The sequence below is a fragment of the Trifolium pratense genome, linkage group LG2, assembly GCF_020283565.1.
Source record: "Trifolium pratense cultivar HEN17-A07 linkage group LG2, ARS_RC_1.1, whole genome shotgun sequence".
NCBI lineage: Eukaryota > Viridiplantae > Streptophyta > Magnoliopsida > Fabales > Fabaceae > Trifolium > Trifolium pratense.
Window position 1 is genome coordinate 42,178,241 of NC_060060.1, and position 22,864 is coordinate 42,201,104.

The following is a 22,864-nucleotide window of genomic DNA, read 5'->3' on the forward strand; positions in this document are numbered from 1 at the left end:
TACTTATTTAAGAGTCATTATATTACTCCTAAAATAAAGGAGCTGAATTTGTATTTTCTCTCCTATAAAAGGAGTTCTTTCCTTCATAATAAATCATTACAGTCAGTTATCACTTATCACCCATATGCTTTTCTACATGGTATCATGAGCTCTGTTAGGGCTAGGGTGATACTGTAAAAAAAAAAAAAAAATATCTGACGACCCGTTCTTAATCCGACCCAACCGATCCAAACTATGGTGGATCCTACACAAACACCACCTCCTCCCGGAGGTCGTGGAGGCGGTGGCGGCACCAACATCAATTTCGGCAGCTCCAACAACAATTCCGGCAGAGGAAGTGGATTTGTCATTCCAGAAATGCCCAGTTTCATGGCAAACAACAATTTTAACGGTGGGATTGGTTATGGCAGAGGAGATCCCAACAACTTTTTTGGGTTTGGTTATGGCTACCCATTTGATGGTGGTTACAGTAACTCAGGAGGTGGAGGTCAAAATAACTCTCTTCGGGTTAATGTTCAGAAACTGGATGGCTCAAACTACCCTGAATGGTCCCAAACTGTTCGACTTATTCTAGAGGGCAAAGGCAAGTTGGGTTTTCTTACATGTGATGTTCCGATGCCTGCAACAACACATCCTAATTACAGGTTCTGGAAATCTGAAAACTCTTCTATTATTGCCTGGCTTATTAATAATATGGAGATAGGTATGAGAAAAACATACATGTATCTGCCTACAGCAAAAGATGTTTGGGATGCTGTAAAACTGTCTTACTCTGATATTAAAAGTTTCTCTCAAATTTATGATCTAAAATCAAAGTTATGGAATTTAAAGCAGAATGACATGGATGTCACTACCTACTATAATGAATTGATGGCCCTTTGGCAAGAGTTGGATCAGTGTTATGATTATAACTGGAGGTGTACTAAAGACAGTGTTCAGTTTATTAAGACGCAGGAGAATGACCGTGTCTTTATTTTTCTTGCTGGTCTCAACAAGGAACTTGATGAAGTAAGAGGTAGAATTCTTGGAAATAATCCGCTGCCAACCATCCGAGAAACTTTTTCAGAAATCAGAAGGGAGGAGGCTAGAGAAAAAGTGATGATGGGAAAGCCAAACTCAGCAACTGATGGTTCTGCCCTTGTCATAAACAACTTCAATAAAGACAGCAAGAAATATGGTAAGAAAAATGGTAAACTCTGGTGTGATCACTGTAAATTCTGGTGCTATCACACACAAGAGACTTGTTGGGAACTTCATGGAAAGCCTCCTAATTGGAAAAAAAAGGTGAGGGTCGTGCACTTCAAGCAACTTCTGATCAAGAGCCGCAGTCTTCCGTAAATGCATTTCCATTCACTAAGGAACAACTAGACCAAATGTACAAACTCCTCGAGTCTCAAACACCTTCGTGCTCCATAGCCCAGAAAGGTAACTTTCCAAAATCAGCCCATCTTAGTGTCATTCCTAATCGTACATGGATCGTTGATTCTGGAGCCACCGATCATATGACCGGTGAATCCAGTTTATTTTCTTCATATAAACCATGTGCAGGAAATTTCAAAATTAAAATAGCAGATGGTTCTCTTTCAGCCGTTGCAGGAAAAGGTTCTATTGTTTTGTCTCCCTTACTAACCATCCAAGATGTGTTACATGTCCCAAATTTGTCTTGCAACTTATTGTCTGTCAGTAAGCTAACCGCAAATAAAAACTGTCAAGCTCATTTCTTTGATACTCATTGTGTTTTTCAGGATTTGATCTCGGGGAGGATGATTGGCACTGCTGAGGAAAGTGGTGGACTCTACTACTTGGAAGATGAACCAAAAACCAGACATCAATTTGGACCAATAAGTTTTTCTCCTGTTAAATCTTTTTTGTTTCAAATAATAAGGATGACATTATGTTGTGGCATTTAAGATTAGGCCACCCTAGTTTTAAGTATTTAAGTTCATTGTTTCCTAAACTTTTTGTTGAACAAGACATTTCGTCACTTCAATGTGAGGTTTGTGAGTTTGCTAAACATCATCGAAGTGTTTTTCCAATTCAATCTTATAAACCTTCAAAACCCTTTTCAATGATTCATAGTGATGTTTGGGGGCCTAATCGAACAAGTACTTTATCCAACAAAAAATGGTTTATCACTTTCACAGATGATCATACTAGACTTTGTTGGGTATACTTGTTGAAAGAAAAATCTGAGGTAGGTCAAATAATTAAAAACTTTTGTAAATTGGTGCAGACGCAGTTTAACACCCAAATACAAGTGTTTAGAACTGACAATGGTACTGAATTTTTTAATAAAATTGTTGGAAATTTTTTTCTTGAAAATGGAATTGTGCATCAAAGTTCATGTGTTAACTCACCCCAACAAAATGGGATTGCAGAAAGGAAAAACCGGCACCTTCTTGAAGTTGCACGAGCACTACTATTCTCTACCAATGTCCCTAAATATTTATGGGGTGAAGCTGTCTTGACAGCTGCACATTTAATAAACCGTATGCCATCTCGTGTTTTGAAATTTCAAACTCCTTTGCAAAGTTTCTTGAAATATTTTCCAATTGCTTCAGTTCTATCTGATTTACCACTTAAAATATTTGGATGCACAGCTTTTGTTCACGAACACAAGCATCTTGGTAAACTTGAACCCCGTGCAATCAAATGTGTTTTTATTGGTTATTCATCTTCTCAAAAAGGTTATAAATGTTTTGATCCTAATACAAAGAAAATATTTGTAACAATGGACGTTACTTTTTTTGAAAACAAACCTTTTTTTGGTAATGATCATCTTCAAGGGGGGAAAACAAATGAAGATTCTCCTGAATTGTTTGAAAACTTAATTATCTCAGAAGATGTGTATATATCACATAATTCTGTTCCATGTACATCTGCACCTAAAGAAAATGCCTTGGAAAAATTAGATGAACCTACTCCTTCCATGAGTAAGGATCGATCAGAATCCGAGGCAACAAATCAAAACAAAGATCAAACAAATGTTTTTTCTGAAATTAATCAAAATGCACCAAATAAAGATCCTTATAATGAAACAGAAAAAAGATTTGAGGAAGGAAATCCAATTTGGAAAGGCAAATTTTATGTCAGAAGAAACAATGATCAAGTAGTAGAAGACCTTGTTCCTCAACTCAGCCAAGAATCTGAACCGAGTGAAAGTCAACCGACTCAGACAGGTAAATCTCTCCTTGATCCTAATTCTTTATATACCGATCTTGATGTCCCCATAGAACTTAGGAAACAATATACTGATCTTAATGTTCCCATAGCCCATAGGAAGCCAGGTAGACCATGTACTAGGCACCCCTTGTCTAACTTTGTATCATATTCAAACTTGTCTCCCTCTTTTGCTGCATTTACTTCTAATCTATCTAGTGTCAAAATTCCTAAGAATGTACAGGAGGCTCTAGAAATTCCAAAGTGGAAGGAAGCTGTTTTTGAGGAGATGAAAGCACTTGAAAAGAATAAAACTTGGAGTGCCACAACTCTGCCGGCAGGTAAAAGAACTGTGGGATGTAAGTGGGTGTTCACAATAAAATACAATTCTGATGGATCAATCGGAAGGTACAAAGCTCGATTGGTTGCAAAAGGATTCACTCAGACCTATGGCATAGATTACTCAGAGACCTTTGCCCCTGTTGCAAAACTTAACACAATCAGAATACTCTTATCCCTTGCTGCTAACTTAGATTGGCCTCTCCATCAGCTAGATGTCAAAAATGCTTTTCTAAATGGTGATTTAGAAGAAGTATATATGGATTGTCCTCCAGGTTTTGAAGAAACCTTTGGGTCACAGGTGTGTAAACTAAAGAAGTCCTTGTACGGGTTGAAACAATCTCCGAGAGCTTGGTTTGAAAAGTTTACTCAGTCTGTGAAGAAACAGGAATATACTCAAGGACAAGCAGATCATACTTTATTCATAAAGTCAGGTCAAAATGGAATGATAACTGTTTTGATAGTCTATGTTGATGATATTATTCTTACAGGTAATGATGAGATAGAAATGCAGAGATTAAAAAGAAACTTAGCAGCAGATTTTGAAATCAAAGACTTGGGTCCCCTCAAGTATTTCCTTGGCATGGAAGTAGCAAGGTCAAAGAAAGGAATTGTTGTTTCTCAGAGAAAATATGTTCTTGATCTCCTACAAGAGACAAGTATGAGTGGTTGTAAGCCTGCTGACACACCGATGGACCAAAGTGTCAAACTTTGGGAGAAAGGGGACACACCAGTTGACACTGGAAGATATCAGAGGTTGGTTGGAAAATTAATATATTTGACTCATACTCGTCCTGACATTGCTTTCTCTGTTAGTGTTGTGAGTCAATTCATGCATGCACCATATGAAGAACACCTTGAAGCAGTGCACAGAATCTTGAGATACTTAAAAGCAACTCCTGGAAAAGGGTTATTCTTCAAGAAGACCAATGATAAAAATGTGGCAATATTCACTGATGCAGATTGGGCAGGGTCCATTATTGATAGAAAATCAACTTCAGGTTATTGCACATATGTGTGGGGGAATCTAGTGACTTGGAGAAGCAAAAAACAAGGAGTAGTTGCAAGAAGTAGTGCTGAAGCTGAGTTTAGAGCAATGGCCCAAGGAATTTGTGAAGGTATGTGGATTCTCAGAGTCCTAAAAGAACTGAAGATAGAGGTAGAACTCCCATTGAAATTGTACTGTGACAACAAGGCAGCTATAAGCATTGCTCATAATCCGGTTCAACATGATCGTACAAAACATATTGAGATCGACCGTCATTTCATCAAAGAAAAGATAGACTCTAGTACTCTCTGCTTGCCATTTATCCCTTCCAATCAACAGACTGCTGATATATTGACCAAAAGCTTGGGAAGAACAACATTTGAATACTTGATCAGCAAGTTGGGCATGATTGACATCTATGCACCAACTTGAGGGGGGGGGGGGGGGGGGGGGGGGGGGGGTGTTGAAATATTTCCTATTTAGTACTATTTATTTTCTTATTTAAGAGTCATTATACTTATTTAAGAGTCATTATATTACTCCTAAAATAAAGGAGCTGAATTTGTATTTTCTCTCCTATAAAAGGAGCTCTTTCCTTCATAATAAATCATTACAGTCAGTTATCACTTATCACCCATATGCTTTTCTACAGTATTGTTTTAAAAACAAGGACATTAGGACCTTTTAAGTTCTGCCCTTTTTTAAATGATAAAATTTTCAGTAGCTACTTTGTATTTGCTTAAATAAAGTTCACTAAACTACATCTGAGGAAAATATAAAACGAACATGAATTGCGAGAGCAAAGCAATAGAATCTGATCTGATCGACATACATTTTGCAATCCTCTAGATTCAGTGAAAACAGTTTACAACAGAAAGAAAAGCAAATCTACACAATCATCTTCGAAAGTGAATATTTACAACCGAAGGTTGCAGGAACAAAGTCTGTTGAATAGATAGAGCAAAGGGCAAAATTGGATGAAAAAGAAACGAAGAGATCTTTTTTGCACGACCATCCATACTACCAGCTTCAGGACCTAAAGTTGAAGCATAAAATAAAGTTTGCTAAGTTAATGTTCAAAAAGCAGATCAAAATTGCATGAATTACTGGTAAGACAACTAATAATATAAGAAAACCAATACATTATAGATCAAATAGAACATTGATAAGCATCAACCTAAGTGTGTGCACGTGTCTAGCAATAAACTAAAGTACATTGTTTGACATTTTGATGTTTAGAATGCAAAACAACAGGGAGAAAATGTGCACCTGGTTTGATCTTAAATTTGAGAGTGTATGGAGAATTCCTTAAAATGAACTTGATTGGATGGTCAGTTGATTGCCTATGCCGGTCAGTTGCAGAAATTAGCTGCAATGAAGGGAAGAATTAAAAAGATAACCATAGCAAGCGTTATACTTTGTAAAGATTACAAAGGAGATAGAGAAGGTGAATTAAATGGCTGAGAACTTATGTTCATAGTTCAACAGATCTTGCAGATGTGTGTAAGCAAACCCCTTTTTTTATATGGGGGCATCAATGGGCATGTCAGATAAAAGAAAAACACTGGCAAGTAGACCTTGGAGTTTACCGATGAAATTTTTTTTAAAAAAAAAAAAAAAAAAAAAAAAACCTATCCCTTTTCTGCATGAGTAACCTGAAGTGTGTAAGGAACCTAGAGACAATCATTCTTCAACTGTACTTGAAGCTAGACACCCCTCTATTTTCCAGTAAAATTGAAATCTCTACCAGTAATCAATCTCTAGAACTTTGCTACCATTACCATATCAATCCAATATTCCGGTTTTCAATTTCATTCTTACAAAGGTTCCCACCAACTCCACCAAAAGAAACTCAGTTTGAATTTCTTTCCAGCTATCTAAAAACCACAACATCAAAGTCTCATAATACCTCAAGCAATAAGCACAGCAGCCTGTCTCCAAATGAATAATGACGTCCAAATGGTTTCCCCATCCCCAGTCCCACTAACAATTTAATATCGCTGATCTTAACAGCTATAACTCCACTTTAACCAGTTTATAACTAACTTATCGCCAAATGATTTTGATTATTTTTTTTTTATAAAAAGACTATTATCATTGCAAGGAAAATAGACAAGAACACAAGCATGTGAAGTAAACCTTATCATCAAACCGGAAAAGAGATTGGTCAAAGTACGGAGAAGGACTCTGTGATTGACAGCTAAAAGGCAAAGAGGCAAGCATCTTCTTCACAAACTGCAAAACAACAAACAAATTTTATACGCTTACATTAGCATGCCATGTACATCGCCTTTTTTTTTTTTTCTTTCTTCCTTTCTTTTATCAGGGTAACGAAGGAGTGGAGCATGCAATTACAAGGTTACAACCAGCAACAACATTTTACCTGTGAAGAGTTGCTTGCCTTATCCTTTATGCTCCGTAGCTGTTCCAGTGCATGAATATTATTTGAATGAGATGATACGAAATTCATATACATTGAATTCCTTGATGTGACGTGAAAGTGGTCACAAAATTTCTCAAACAACATGTAAAGCTCGTCTGCTGAATTCTGATAGAATGTAAAGACGAATCAGGGAGGAAAAATATAAAGACACTGTAATAGAGAAAACCCAAGAAAATAAAACACATGATGAAAAACAAATTTACCTGATAAAAAGATACAATTTCGGTGGTATCCATGTTATATATAGCAACAAAAGCTGGGTGATGATCAGCATTTCTTGACACCTGAGGCTTCAAAACATGAATATCAGCACATCTGTCATACTACCTCAATAAAGAACATATTGATTCCATTCAAGTTAGCAGGTTGAGCCGTGCCCCATCGTTGCAAGGTAGATCAAATTGTTAAGAGATAAAATTGTTCTTGAGCCTCCAATTAACAGTTGTAAGCCTTTAAGAGTTGTCCCTAACATGGTATGAGATATCTTGACCTAGTGATCAAAAGTTCAACCCTAGTTGCCCCAACTCTGATGATTAAATCTCAATAACAAGATGAAACTGCGTTCAGAGAGGGCTTGTAAGAAGATAATTGCCACTTTAGCTACCAGCTCAAGACTTAAGAAGAGTTAATCCTTGACATTAATTGTTTTCGGTAAGTTAGGACAGGGGCAGCCATTTAGCCAATTGACTCCTACAGAGGCTAGAGCTAGAGGTTGACTCCTACAGAGGCTAGAGCTAGAGGTCTACTTCAAGGAAACTGCTAGATAGTTATAAGCAAAGGATCGATACTGTTCCTATTTAAAATTTGGCCTTGGGCCCTCTCTCAGTTTCTTGTAATTAATTTCATTTTATGTGCTTAGGGTCTGTAAATGTTATTGTTAGAAAAAAATAAACAAATAAAACACTTACAAAGAGAACTTACCCCTCCATCTACACTACCAAACTTAATTAGCAAGTGGTGTCGGTCCAAGAATTGCACCTGCTCAGGAATTGAATAGATGCAACTTGTTAGATTCCTCAATGTATATATAAAAATCAATAAATGGTCTTGTCTGATGATAAAATAAAACGGCGATAAAGAACCAGTTCCAGTTATGTTATGATCCATAACGTGTCTTGAGGATCTACCTTCCAGATAATCAAATCAACATAATCTTGGAAGTGGAAGTAAAACTTGTTCCTAAGTCTTTGGATCCTCTGATGAACCGGAAAAAGAAAATAAAGTATTAAAATGATGAATTTACATGTTGAGAAAAGATACAAATTACAAAAGAAAGCTACACATATAATACATAGCCAAAAATCAAACACAACCACAATTCAGAAACACGGAAATGAGAGACAGTGAAAAATGCAGTGCAGTAATTATGAGAAATGGCAACAACCACTAAACAATTTTTCCACTCGGTGGGGTTATGTGCTATGATTGATCCATGCAATAAAGTCTATACAACAGTATTAGGTCTAGAAACAGATCATTTGCCTCTTCTAAATTCTATATATAACTCATACCAAAATCCAGTTTGTACTCTCTAAAAAATGAGCAGCTTCTACGGGTCTGCCATTTCAGATTTTAGAATGTTTCTTTTTCCACACTTATTCATGCTTAAGAATGTTCTAATAATCTGATAAAAAACCATGACCTAATAATGATATATTATGTGGGGAGGAAAACTATAGAAAAGGAATTCTTGTTAAAAATATTTCTAGTTTAGGAGCAGCTAAGCATACAAGTGGTTTATTAAGTTAAGTGATCGTTCAACAACCACCCTTTGAACATGGTTAATCACTTGAGTGGTTTATTACTTAACTGGAAACATCTTGAGCAGGAACTCTTTTATTATAATTTCTGCTTCTAAATTATTGCAAAAGTGCATGTTTCTAAATTATTGCAAAAGTGCAAGTGTGCATAACAATTGCAAAGCGGGACAACAAGCCCATGCATTCTCACACATGTATGCCTGTGGAGAAAGAAATATACAACACCAAATAATGTCCATAAGCAGTGAGAGTGTAAGACACAAGAACATCTCAACAATTTGCTGGGGAGAACAATAGAAAAGAAACCAAAGCTTTCACTATATCAAAGATAAAAGGGACAAAAGATACTAATGTTTGGGAATAAGCTATGTGCCTCTATCCTTATATATTATAAACTCCCTGCAACATGTTAAGCATAGAAACAGCCAAATAAAACATGGGAAAAGAATATTGTGCAATAAGAAGTGAATTTATAAGACTAACCAAGGAATCATCTGTTTCTTCATTCCATATTCCCTGGAATATGAATGAAAGCAATCGCTGCTTTATACCACTTAAAAACGAATTCTCTGTATTAAGCTGACCTTGATGCATGTGATTTTCTAAACGGTTCTCAGGTACCTGCTGCTGTTTATTTCTGTCAGACAATGACATGCCCTGTCAGAAAATGATTGTCTGTTATGAGTTTAGTCCTTTAATATTTCCACAAAACCATCAGAATTTTGTATGACACACAACACACACACATAAGCTACTGCACACAGAAATTTGGTTGGCAACATATAAAGGTACATCGTATACGCATGCAGATGAAAACTGGCACGTATGATTAAGATGTAATTGCAATCAATGATGGCCATAAAACTGTTAGTTTGAACCGTGCAACAGATTCAAATAGCATTTGAAAGGTGTTAAACAAATTCACTGTGATTTTTAAAAAGGAATTGCGAAAGCATTCGTAAAAAGTTATATTTTGGCTCAAGGGAGGACCCACCGCTGATATTAGCCCAGGGGGAATCCCACACGAGGCTGTAAAGGGATGGAGTATATTGCAGAGGTTTGAACCTGTGGACTCTCATTGCATGTCCCACAAATCCAACTGAGTCAATTCAAAGGGGCTCTTAAAAGCATATTCAATTATTATTTTTTTGCAGATTTTACTGTTGAAAAGGAACAATAATTTATCTAATGGAATACTCAACAAGATGCATGTAGAATAATGCTAAATCCAAAAGCTAGCCAACCTGAGCATTTGAATTGAGAAAAAGTTCGTCATCTTCACGGCAGAATTCCCCAATAGCACGTACATTAACAAGGTTCCCAGAGTCCCTAATTTGAAGAATGTGTATAGTTTGATAGCGAAGTGATACGATTGCCAATAGATCATCATACAAGAAGACACCCATATTATGGGTCAAATTAACGAAGTCATTACTGAAGACTTTCTTATCAAGGATCTCTCCATCTTCCATTCTAAATATAATAGTTGAGAATAATCAGAATATGATTTGTCCTTCGATTTTGAAGATCTCAAAAAGAAAAACTCGAAATATAAAGGAAGACAAGAAAGTACCTCAAAAGGTGAAAAGTTATCTTTTCTATTGAAGGAACACCCTGGACAGCTCCTCCAACAGCAGGTGCATCATGAATTTGGGCCGTAGAAGTGGCAAACAGTCCAAATTGATTGCTTTCCATGTAAAGAAAGAAATCTTTACATATGAGTTCATTGCAAGAAGCAAGTGGTACACAATATAATTGGGTGAAAAAACTGTCAAATCTTCTTGCTTTTGATGGCAAATCATGTTTATCACAATCTTCATCATTGCATGAATAAGAAAGCCATCTAGGCCTATAAACAATCAACTCTTGATAATTTCTGCTGAAACTTATAAGGTATTGACCATCCTCTGTGAATTTACGAAATGAATGGTCTGGGCACTCAACCTCATATATTGTGTAACTTGGAACCAAATTTTCATAGAATCGCCGAGCATGATGAACCTGCAAGAATTAAATTACACCTGCAAAAATTATATTCAATTCAGGTTCCTTCACCAGAGGAACAATACAACAATACAAAGATATGCTAGTTTCTCTACTTGACTATAAGCAAGCAAATTTTCCAAACCGGCACACCATATATACTTTTGAAATTTCAACATTAGAATCATCAGTTTATGCCTGACACTATTTAAATCTCTCTGCATATCCAAAAAATACAGTAAAGCAAATAGCATAACTCACTTACCCTTATTTTCCTACCCTGATATCCTTTATTGGATATTTCAAAAGTATTTATTGGATATTTCAACATTAGAATCATCAGTTTATGCCTGACACTATTTAAATCTCTCTGCATATCCAAAAAATACAGTAATGCAAATAGCATAAATCACTTACCCTTATTTTCCTACCTAATATCCTTTATTGGATATTTACACTTACAATTACAACCCCAACTGCCAACCAAAAGACTAGAAAGACTGGGCCTGTTGTGATGAGCTTATTTGAACTTATCCACTGACATAAGTTTTGTGAGACTGTTTGACAGAACTTAGAAAAACAACTTGTGAAATTTTCATGAGCTTCTTTCATCTTATGTTTATAACTTCTCCAAGATAGCTTATGAAAACAGCCTATAACATATACAAAAACAATTTAATTTAATTTTATCTAATGCTATAAAAAATAGCTTATGTAAGCTTATACATAACCGCTTATCATGATAAGCTGTTTATCCAAACAGCGGTCTGCTTAGATTGGCTTATTTGAGCTTATCTCCTAGCATAAACATTAGTGAGATTCGTTGGGAGAGCTTATGGAAACAAACAACTTAGGACATGCCATAAGCTGTTTTCAGCTTATTTCCATATAAAATATCCAGGATAGCTTATAAAAATAGCTTATACATAAGCTGTTTATCTAAACAGGGTCCTTACAAACTCATGTAGCTAAGCATAAACCATGTAAAAATTCTTAAATCTTAAGCATTTGTTTACATCAATTACTCCACACACATTAGCTATTGAAAAATGAATGAATACACCAAACAAAGTACACTAAACTAAAAAGAGAACAAATATAAAATAGAAATGATAGTAATTAAGAAGAAGAAATTAGTTACAGTAGTGCCAGGAGCAGGAGTGCAAATTTGACGATCGAAAATCCTAGCCGCAATATTGGTGCTTCTGTAGTACATTAATTAAAGCTTTTCCACAAACTCAGAAGAAACTTTTACCCTGAAAATCAAAGTTTCACATCAATAATGAGGAAATGATGATATTAGGAGTGAGAAACTAGTTGCATACTTGCATAGAGAGAGAGAGAGAGAGAGAGAGAGAGAGAGATTACCGGTGACGACGACGACGGAGGAAAGAGAACGGTGACCGGAAAGAATGAGATTTGGGGGTTTAATACTTAGAATGGAGTTTGGATATGCCACGTCACCGTTCGTGATTTTAACCACAAAACAAACAAACAAAACAGGTATTCGTATTCCTATTCCTATTATTACTATTCCCACCCACCGCTCTTTTTCAATTCAACTTGATTGCTATAAAATACACCCCCCAACTACTATACCTTTTTTGTTTTTGTTTTATAGGACTCTTTTTCCCTTTTTATATCTGGATAAGGTGAGACCACATAATCATATCATATATATCTCAATTATATTGTAAGAAAAACTATTTTATCTTTTGACAAAAAAAAAACTATTTTATCTATTTAAATGTAAGGATGATGATAGTATCCTTTAGAGTAAAATTCAATTTTACTACTCACAGTTTTTGTTCACTCCAATTTATTTTTTTTTTAAGAAATTAAATTATCCAATCCAAATTGACACCAGAAATGAAACCTTAAGTTTAATCTCTAATAAAAAATAATAATCACATTTTACGTGGAAAAAAAGTATTATTTAGTAAAAGGAAAAGATTAATACGTTGTCGTAGACAAAAAGAAGAAATTCATAGGATGTAATAATTTAATAAGAGAAAAAGAATATGCCCGACAATGTAAAATTATTTTATACTGTCAACCAATGACAATCATGTATTCTGCCATGTCACCTCACTTCACCCCACTTTCTTCAAAGAATTTAATTTATATGCACCGTCAGTGTAAAGTTATTTTACACATGCGTCCAATAATATACCGACACATCATGTATGACATTAAAAATACATGAAGTGTCACATTCATTAGATGATGTGGCAACGCATCATTGTATGTATGTGCAAAAAATCTTTACACTGACGGTGCACATCAATTAAACTCCTCCATTAAACTCATTTAATAATATAATAACCCCTCCGGGTCTTAAAACCAACATTGTCATCCAAAAACATTAGATAATACACCGTGTCATTGTAAAGAAACTTCATCCAAAAATATTATACAATTTCATACTAATATCAATAGTTAAATACAATTTCCCGTAAAAAAAAAATAGTTAAATGCAATAGATAGTAGCATCAACTTTAGTAAAATCATATCACAATAGTTTTGTAGCAATCTTACAAAAATATGACCATAATATAATTGAAAATGGAGTCGCAGTTAGTTTCGAAACGTTCAACATTTGGATCTGTTTAACAAAATTGTTGTAGACAACAAGTTGCTGATTTTATTTTAGTTTTGTAAAATTGAAAATGGAGTCGCAGTTAGTTTCGAAATGTTCAACATTTGGATCTGTTTAACAAAATGTTGTAGACAACAAGTTGCTGATTTTATTTTATTTTTTGATAAATGTTATAGACAACAAGTTGCTGATTTTAGTTTTTGATAAATGTTATAGACAACAAGTTGCTGATTATTATTGAAAAAATTAAACAAACATTATCCTAAAAATGAATTAGTTATCCAAATTAAAGTTTGAGATTGACATGAATTCCTTTTTTTTTTGTATGATGGACATGAGCAGAAGCCAAAAAATGTGGAGGTTGATTGCACAATAAAAAAAATAAATTGTACTTTCATTGTTCTGGCAAGCAGTAATCATTATATCGAGGGAGCGTCCTGATGGCTTGTTGATTTGCAAATGTTGCAAGTATGCGTTAGATGATACTCTAGTCTTGTCGCTTATAAAATTGCGGGTGTTGTGACCAATCAATTCAACCGCTCCTCCTATAAGAGCACGAGAGCAGCATAAGTCGAAAATCATGGTAAACGAGCATTCTGAAGGCACAGTTTCCACGACTTAACATCAAAGTGAAGAAAATTATGATGTGAGCATCTTAAAAGTAAAAAAAGTTCATCATCAATTCTAAACTTCAAAAGCTCACCTAAGATGAAAATGAAAAATATGATGAGAATAGCCAACACACAAACGAGACTTTTAAAGAAGAAAATGCCATGTTCATAGGAATAGAAAGAAGACTATATTACTATGTTGACAACAAGAAATTAGAGTGCTTTCAGCTTGAAGCCTTGGATATGAGAGAGAGGTGGGCATAGGCAACGAGTGGGGTCTTTGGCATGGAACAATCAAAGAGGAATGCTAATGGTACTTACACACTCTATTCTCTATCGAGACACCTTTTAATCTACGAGGAGGCAATCAAATTAATTTCTTAAAAAATATATATGTCAATCATATTAGAAAGATTGACTATACAACTCTTCATGATGCCTGCACAGTGAACAACTCCTAAAGGTTGGGATGGATTCATGATATGTTGAAATACTTAACACCGTGAATGCATACTAAACAATTCCTAAAGGTTGTGCTCGTATCATATGTACTTAGAAACAATGCGCTGCTAAAAACCAAGGGCATGATGTACCAACTACTTGTGTTGGAGAGATTTAATTGATAGAGTAACTCTCAAGATATGATGCACAAGAAGAGAGCAAAAAATAATAGTATATGCAGAAGTGATAACAGGAGAAAAATGAACGTGAAAATGACTAGGAAACAAAAAAAATTGATAACATCAAGCTGTGATGACAACTGCACCAAGAACAAAATAGAAAATACATAATTACTACTAGTAAAGTCACGTCCTGCTGTTTCCCTGGAAAGAGGATGACAGTATCCTGAAGAGTCCGTCTGGGTTATCGGTATGTACCTGTTATAGACAAAGTTAAATACTATTTTGAATAATGTCACAAGCAAGCTCTGCAAAACACAATCCATCATCATTTCATCTTCAATATGTATCCACATGAAACAAATTCCAAAGAAAGAATCTAACCACGATGGAATCACTACAAACATGAACAAGTAATTCTGGCAAACATTTAATTAAATCAACACTCATGAGCTTTTTAATATTAAACCAAATAGTTTTAGACTTTGATTAACCAATCCTGGAGAAAGAGAACCAATAAACTAGTAACATCAATATATAATATAACCAACCCCTTGATGAAACAGCGGTTAGTGTTCTGTGCAACCAAATGTGGATTGTACCTTGGTTTAACAACCAAGATTTGGGTGCACCTGCTGCCTAACTGCAGATGATCTGGGTCAAAAATATGTTCAGCCCCTTCAAATATTGAAAGATCTTATCCAGTACCATCAATAAGTCGGGTGTGAAGGGTTGGGTTTAGTCCCACATTTCCTAGAGATATGGCCTAAGTAGTGCTTATAAAGTTTGGACAATCATGCCCTTACAAGTCAGTTTTGTGGGGTTGAGTTACGTCACACCCAAATTCTAAGAGTATGTAATAAATAATTAAAATCACAGTGTCCCCACCCACACTATCCCCTAACATCTATAATGCTATGGGGCTAGTGGCTACTCACATTATTTGAAAGTATTCTAGTAGATATCAAATGGACTGTGTAAGGTGAAAGGCATGCAAATAAGGGGACCATACTGTAAAAAACATAACCATATACCATACCCAGTGGCCAGCATCTTCAAGAACATGCATTTCAACTCCACCTCCTTCCTCGGAAGCAACCTCCTCCGCAACATGGATCCGCTGAAGGTCTTCAAGAGCCCATCTGTGTAGGCTCCTCTCTGCTTTCAAAAAATTTATGTGCACACCCCGAGGTACATCTTCAACAATTTTCCTATGAACAGAATCATAAGATATTACAGGATCCACAATAATCTTCTGGTGTGAAAACAATTCAATTCAAAATTGAAAGTAATTGCACCTATTGTTAATTTTAGCATCAGTATATGCATTAACCATGGAACTTATTTCTTTAGTAGTACGTATTAAATATCAAATTAACAAACATGCAGAACCGCTTACTATTATGCATTCATTCTAATCACACACTAGACAGAACCCTATTTTACTCCACTAGAGAGGGTTTATATAAATCAATACATTACAGCTAGTGGTGTTATCACAGATCACAGTAAGTACCACAAATTTGTTTCTTCATAGGATTGATACATTTCTGATATCCCCTTGAGGTCAAACACCCATGAGAAGCGTGAGTTAGGAGAGCTGGTAGGTCGAAGGTTGGTCACAACCCACTACAAGAAAAACAGGAGGAAAAAATTTAAAAAAATAATAAACACAAATTGCCAATCAAAAGAACACATCTATTTCTGGGCCTCAGCCTCTTCCTTTATTAAAAAAAAAAGGATGTCTATTTTATCTTTGTTAGTTTTATTGTGAATTGTCTTATTTGTAATCTCCAACTTATTCATCAAGGAACCAAAACTCTAAAATATTTTAATAACTTAATTAATCAGGCATCTGATGAAATGATTACTATGACAAAGTCAGAACTCAGAAATCAAACTAATTATGATACTTATATAGTTTAGGCAGGGACTACACTGAAGAAACTGTGATAGTTTAGGGACTACATTTTATTAGAAGGAAAATAAGGGTTATAAAATATTCCCTTAAAAACAGAAATTAAAGAGCACTAAACTAACAACAGCAATACAGGGAAGCTCTCCAACTCCACTGCATGTCTACCAGCTAAACTCTATAGCAGTTTATAATTAGTTGCATTTTAGCATAAAATGCCATTTTTTCATAGGAGGATTGACCAAATGTCAGATAAAAATGGATAGCCATTGAAGAGCAGGAGATTAAACGGGATGGTATGATCAAATATCTTGCTTAACTTTAGACTTTAGCTTCACCTTTAAATACTACATAACCAAGCACTAATACATGCACAATTAGAAAAGTCGTCAGTACAAAGTAAGCCATGGTTCTGTCTGTACCTGTGCTACATCATTGGAAAACCCTTGTTGAATAAGAGCTTTGACAACATCCTTCTTTGAAGAGACCTTCCTTGAGGAAAATACCATACAACAACAAAACAAAAAATGCAATGTGAATATACCAACGAAATAGGGAATTTTCAATACTTATGAAAACAAGACTTCAGGTTAAACCCAACAACTACACATGGAGAAACCAAACCAACAGCAACATGTTAAATCAAATTAAGATCACCATTACATTCATTTACTCGAAAAGACATACAATATTAAGTGACAAATCAATAGAAGAATCAACTAAAGATCTACCTCCTTTGGCAGTGTATTTAATAGGGATATGAGTTCTGCTGGGTGGTCCTCTCCATCTCCACCTGCTCGAACTTTTCCGGGGGTTGCATCCAGAATCCAAGCCTTCAAAGATCATAGGAATGTTAGAGACTTAGAGTATAGCCTAGTAAAGCAAACAAGAATAGGAAATCTAATTATAATCCTTGTCAACTTTGAATTTTAAGGGCTTTTGTTTTTAACATTTTTAACTCGTTCTAAAGTGCGGCGCTATAGAAGCTGTCACATCTGTTATTTTAGCCACTACACTAAACAGCTCCTCTACTGCGTGTTCTGTAGCGGCCAGAGGCTGCTCTACTCCACTTCCCTACACCGCTATAGTGCATTATTGACAACACTGATCAGAATTAAACAACTTCAAATTGGAAGAATCCTATGATCCACCTACCCCCCAAGTTGCATAACCTCTAATGTCAGCACCAGCCCCACATGTGTGCATTTTATCTCTACACATTTTCCACACATCAGTGAGTGTACTACATGGTTCTTTCTGGCCATCATATTCTTCAAGCACCTTTTCTATCTATTTTGTCATGCCTTTCTAACATCACCTCACACTGAAACTTAACCAGATAGTTTTTTGCACATTATAAGCTTCCATCACACTCCCAGCTGCACCAACCTCCAGATGGCATCACCCTCTGACACTATGCCAGCTAGGACACACTATTATCTTCATTCACACACACCATGCAGTATAGCCAGTCTGAATTCCCCAATCAAGCTCTTTCTTTATTTTGACTGAGCATTTTCCAGTCCATTTTTTTGTGCAAGAGAGGTCAAAGTCCTTTTCCAATCTATTCCACCACTCTCCGAGAGACTCACTGCAACTGCATGGATCTTCTGAACTTTGGACCTCTGTTCACTGCATTTTTCTGCTGTTTGGCCTGTATTTGGCGTCTTTGGTCCTTTTCCTACATTCCTTACGGAATCCTTGGGGTCTACTTGCCTACATTTCTGCTTTTCAGACATGTATTCTGAATTATTAAGATGATTAAGATTTGAGGGAAATATAATCTCAGGCATATATTCTGAAGTATTAGGATGATTAAGGGAAGCCCATTTTTCCTATCCTATCATAACTCTAAAAGTCTCATTAAATCTTGTAGTTTGCACAGTACTTAAAATAGGCACACACAAAATAATGTGTACACCACATCACATAAATTTAACAAAAAGATCAAAACAGTAAAGTTAATCCAAAATCAATCCAGCAAAAGGCAACCAAATTTGGGCTTACTCTGACTGGTCGAGCAAGAGGTTTTGCAGCTTGGTCCACCATGCTCAAAACAACTGAACATGCAGTACAATGTAAGTAGAAATGACTTCCAAAGCTATTGAAAATAGGAAAAAGTAATATTGAATAACTAACCTTTTCCCCCAAAACTATGGCCAACTAACACACGAGGTGTTATTCTTAGATCCCGAACCTAACAATAGAGAGAATGACGTTACACGAAACAGAAAATAATTTACATGTGTACATAACAATATGAGTTTAATAATTTCTCTTTAACTAAATCTATTAAGTGCAGCAAAGAGTTTGACTAAGCAATACAAGTTTTGTACGGAAGTACAATAAATCTCAAACGTGGAAAACATATTTGAAATGAGATGGAGAAAACACACACAAAGGGTTCTCATTCTCACAATTGATATCATTTAACATTTACGTCAAAGAAAGGATAATCTATTGCAACTAAAAATCAAGGGAAATAAAGTGGTAAGCCAAAAATAATTCAGGTATTTGCCCAAACTAGATGCAGGCCATAAATCACGAAAGACATCCAAATGGTTGAGCACTGGGTATTCCATCTCACAGAACCAAGGTTTAACCAGAAGAGCGCAGTGTGAAAGTCATATAGACCCTGCCCCATTCTATAAAACACCCACCATATAAATATTTTTGGTGAAACATGTTAAAAAAAACACATACCAGTTTCAAAACATCAAGAGCAGCAGATGCAACAGTATGCGGACCTCTCTTCTTCATTGATGCTGAATCGCCATGACATCGCAAGTCTACTAAAAGAAACTGTTAATACAAACACAAGAAACAAACACGATTCAGATTGATTTACATTCTTCAATTGCAATCCCAATGATCAAAATTTATGATAACATAAAAACAAAATATCGCCTAATACTAGAGTTTAATAATTCAATCCATACTTATTTATTACTCCCTCCATCTCATCGATAAACAAGAATGTGACCATTGTTGTTGCAACTAAGGTTTACACTTTGTAACATATTTTAAATTTTCAAAATCATGGAAATACAAGGTTCCTTGATAGTGTAAATATATCTATACTCTTAGTAGATGAAAACTAAACCCATAGTCATAATGCACACTATAACCATAAAGTATTTATATGGGAAGTATAATATAACAAAACTTGAAACAAAAGCGTACAGCAACATACCTGCCACATTGGAAACTCTCTTGCCAATCTCTTTGCAAAACTTCCTGAAATATCATTCTTTGAACAATGATTATAAAACTAAAAAAAACTTCTTTCCCATTTAAATTTGCTAACAACTATGCCAAAATATGTAACCCAAATATCAGAACCAAATGAGAACTACAGCGAGAGAAGTAAACATGGATACATCTTGATCATTGAAACTCAAACAATAAAAGCAGTAAAACATTGATCCATTTTTTCTTGAATAAGAAAGCAAGACTTTTAAATGACCGATCACACAGTAACCATGAACACTGCAGATTTCCCAACAAGACAACAGGTAATCTAAAATTCTATGAGTTTTGAGATCCCATAGAAGACAAGTTTGATCAGGTGGAATACATTGCTGCAACACAATAATCATGCACAATATACACAAACAGTAGCACTCACCCCAGTTTTTCCTGCACCCAAGAATCCCGTGCAGAAAGACAGCTGTTGGTGGATCAGGTAAAGATCTGTCCATAACAGAACTCCACCTCACCTGTATAGTGTATATCAAAATAATTTATATATATTAGTCTATTGAAATGTTCATACCAACTAATGGTTTAGAGTATTTTTTTTAAAATTTATTGTATACATGTCAGTATTTAATATCATTATACTGTTTGAGGAAACAGCTTAATAGTAGCAATTCTAATTGAGACTCTATGAGAGAAAAACGATGAATAGTGAACCGTCCTCTTCCAAGGACCAGTACAGTGAATTCATTATTCTTGTTCTTTTTTCCATAACATACACTTTTAGGTTCTCCAAATATTCCCTAGTAGAAGAACTTTGTTTACATATGGGATGCTTATATAATTAATGTCTAACATTCTACCCGAAACCATCCCAGCTTAAAATAACATATCTTATTTCATCCTAAACCAACACAGTAGGAGTGACGTGAACACTGACGAGAGTAGATGTTTTTTTATTGTCAGAAAAGAACAACTAAACAAGATACTAGTATGAATTTAGAAACAAATAATCCTACAACACACACACTCGCCTACGCCTTAATGGACTGAATAGAACACAATAATACTAATACATCTAGAAAGTGAGAACATTAACTATCTCCTACGTACAGACAAATTCCTGATAAACGTAACCAAGAAATAAATAATACTTACAAGTGCCCCTTGAATCAAATCATATGCCTGAGACATAAAAAAAAACACAAAAAATACTCTCAGTTGCGATAAACAATGACAAAATTAGATAATTCTTTTGTACAACTACAAAGTAAATCATTAGATACACTCTAACTTACCAAAATGCTAGAGGAACTAGCCACATCTTCCTTTGGTCCAACCGTATCGCGCACCAATGCATTTGATACGGTCCTATCTTTAACTACACAGCTAGAGTGACTAAGAGACAATCCAGAGACGTTGAATTTCTCATTCTAGATTAAGAAACAAATCACAGATCAATAGATAATTCGCAATGTTCAAATTGTCAAAGTTCAAAGCGTCATACACAAAAACTAGCAATCGAATTGATGATATAAACCGATTCAAGTACTGAAATAGTTGAAATTACACAAGCGAAGCTCAAATTCAACTATGATGAATCTAAATAAGTAGCGATATATATCGGATATATGAGAAATTTGAAGCATAGAAATTATCGAAGTAAATAGTAGATAAAAATAAGAAGAAATGTACCTGAGGGAGGTGGAGAATGCGAGGTGTTGCAAGTTTGCGTGAATTGGAGGGAAAAGTGGAATTCCGATCGGAGGAGTTAACGGCGGCGGTGGTGGTGGCGGTGAAGCAGGAGGAAGAATTGATGAAGAGCGGCATGTCTGATGAAAATGGAGATTCAGAGAGAGAGAGAGATGGAGACACCGAAGAATGGTGTCTCCGTCCGAACCTCACTGACGGAGAAAGAGAGGAGCCGCCAATATAGCTCAACGCTCACGCGCTTTTTCTTTAAATTCAATATTTTCTATTTTATTTTACTGTCAAATAAATATTTTTTCGCACACAAAGTAGAGATGGATTCAAACTCAGTCATAATGTCCGTCCGACATTAACAATTTTGATATTTTCACCTGTTGAGATAGAATGTGTGAATATTATTTATCTATTATTTATATGTTTAGGAGTTTTTTCTCATTAAAACTTTCATACATGGCATTCTCTTGATCAACTAATTTTTTTCTAATCTTACATGGCATCTTCTAAGACCACATTTGCTTATTTGTCGTTTGGTTAAAACTGCTTAAGGTTTACATATCCAATTTTGGTTGATTTTGATTTCGATCTTATCTTCTTAATTAATTTGATCTTATATTATTAATCAATCACTACCACCATTCTCACAATTGTCTTAATTATTACATGTTTTCTATTTAATTGTTTTAATACTCTGTTACTAATTATATCATGGTAGGAACCAAAATGACAAATTAAGGAATGTTAATTAATATTGTATTCCACATTTTGGTATAAATATAAACAACTCTTCTGATACATTTTTTCCAAATTTCTCCCATCATTCATTCTTTCTTTTATTCTTCTGTATTTTCTTTCATATTTTTTTCTCATGATCTAATTTTTTTTTCATGTGATTCAGGTGATTTTTTATGCGTTAAATCCATATTGATCCATGATCCTAAGGACATAGTCGTTATTTTAGATGGAACAATTACAAGCATAATTTTTCATGCAACAAGAAATTCGATGCTAGATTTCAATAATTTAATTATGTCTATTATATAGAACGATTTGTAGTTTTAGGTTTAATGATTGTATTTTGTAATTTAGCCAATATTTATAGTTTGGAGTTCAATTTCAAGATCTCACGAGAAAAAACACTAATCATCACTTCTTATATAATTTTTATTCCTCCTCAAAATGATGCGGATGTTCTCTATAAGCATTTGTTGAGATGCCATTTTCTCACAACCTTTTCAATTAGCATTAATTCATGTACGATATTAATTTTTATAAAGTCAATTATTTGGCAATATGACGATTATCATTATAAATCAAATTCTAAAATTGGACTTCATCTACTTTATTTGGCAAAAATCGTTATTTCCAATTTAGATTTTTTTTAATTATTTATTGTCGGTTAATTTACATTAATGTGCTCCACCAAAAAATAGATATTCATGCACATTATTGTAAATTTCTTAAAAAATATCAAATATAGAATAAATCAAATAATTTATTGACCAGATTATTTTATATGAACAATGTCTATATTCATGTCAT

At 34.8% G+C, this 22,864-nt stretch overlaps 2 protein-coding genes and 1 long non-coding RNA gene across 4 annotated transcripts; 1 reads left to right on the forward strand and 2 right to left on the reverse strand.

Annotated features, from left to right (window-relative positions):
- Positions 1-5,200: 5,200 nt before the first annotated feature.
- Positions 5,201-12,248, reverse strand: LOC123908076 (light-mediated development protein DET1). 2 transcript variants are annotated; one of them, XM_045958582.1, is made up of 12 exons: positions 12,041-12,248; positions 11,814-11,928; positions 10,263-10,690; positions 9,934-10,162; positions 9,173-9,346; positions 8,057-8,125; positions 7,851-7,907; positions 7,133-7,219; positions 6,870-7,034; positions 6,626-6,721; positions 5,756-5,855; positions 5,201-5,522 (listed from the first exon to the last, which is right to left on the reverse strand). In XM_045958582.1, exons 2-12 carry the CDS (start codon positions 11,886-11,888, stop codon positions 5,383-5,385), a joined length of 1,620 nt encoding a protein of 539 aa, XP_045814538.1. In that variant the 5' UTR covers positions 11,889-11,928; positions 12,041-12,248; the 3' UTR covers positions 5,201-5,382. The 2 variants fall into 2 exon arrangements, with proteins under 2 accessions (XP_045814538.1, XP_045814539.1); XM_045958583.1 differs by having other exon boundaries at positions 7,133-7,213; positions 12,041-12,247.
- A 2,109-nt stretch (positions 12,249-14,357) lies between these two features.
- On the forward strand, positions 14,358-14,661 carry LOC123908079. The gene is made up of 2 exons (XR_006809553.1): positions 14,358-14,486; positions 14,522-14,661. It is a non-coding gene; the product is annotated as an uncharacterized LOC123908079 (long non-coding RNA).
- LOC123908078 (abhydrolase domain-containing protein C22H12.03) lies at positions 14,468-21,623 on the reverse strand. Its single transcript, XM_045958586.1, has 13 exons — positions 21,311-21,623; positions 20,914-21,048; positions 20,774-20,800; positions 20,046-20,136; positions 19,611-19,654; positions 19,121-19,219; positions 18,557-18,614; positions 18,425-18,477; positions 17,149-17,250; positions 16,840-16,905; positions 16,019-16,131; positions 15,542-15,713; positions 14,468-14,760 (listed from the first exon to the last, which is right to left on the reverse strand). Exons 1-13 carry the CDS (start codon positions 21,443-21,445, stop codon positions 14,689-14,691), a joined length of 1,167 nt encoding a protein of 388 aa, XP_045814542.1. The 5' UTR covers positions 21,446-21,623; the 3' UTR covers positions 14,468-14,688.
- Positions 21,624-22,864: the final 1,241 nt, after the last annotated feature.

Excerpts from the sequence above, each read along its gene's own strand:
- LOC123908076 (XM_045958582.1), bottom strand. The coding sequence starts at position 11,888 with ATGTACTACAGAAGCACCAATATTGCGGCTAGGATTTTCGATCGTCAA. Across the intron at positions 10,691-11,813 it reads CTCCTGCTCCTGGCACTACT|GTTCATCATGCTCGGCGATT; the intron begins GTAACTAATTTC and ends TAATTCTTGCAG. Across the intron at positions 7,220-7,850 it reads TTGGTAGTGTAGATGGAGGG|CCTCAGGTGTCAAGAAATGC; the intron begins GTAAGTTCTCTT and ends CATGTTTTGAAG.
- LOC123908078 (XM_045958586.1), bottom strand. The coding sequence starts at position 21,445 with ATGCCGCTCTTCATCAATTCTTCCTCCTGCTTCACCGCCACCACCACC. Across the intron at positions 20,801-20,913 it reads CTAGTTCCTCTAGCATTTTG|GCATATGATTTGATTCAAGG; the intron begins GTAAGTTAGAGT and ends TTTATGTCTCAG. Across the intron at positions 17,251-18,424 it reads CTCTTGCTCGACCAGTCAGA|GCTTGGATTCTGGATGCAAC; the intron begins GTAAGCCCAAAT and ends TGATCTTTGAAG.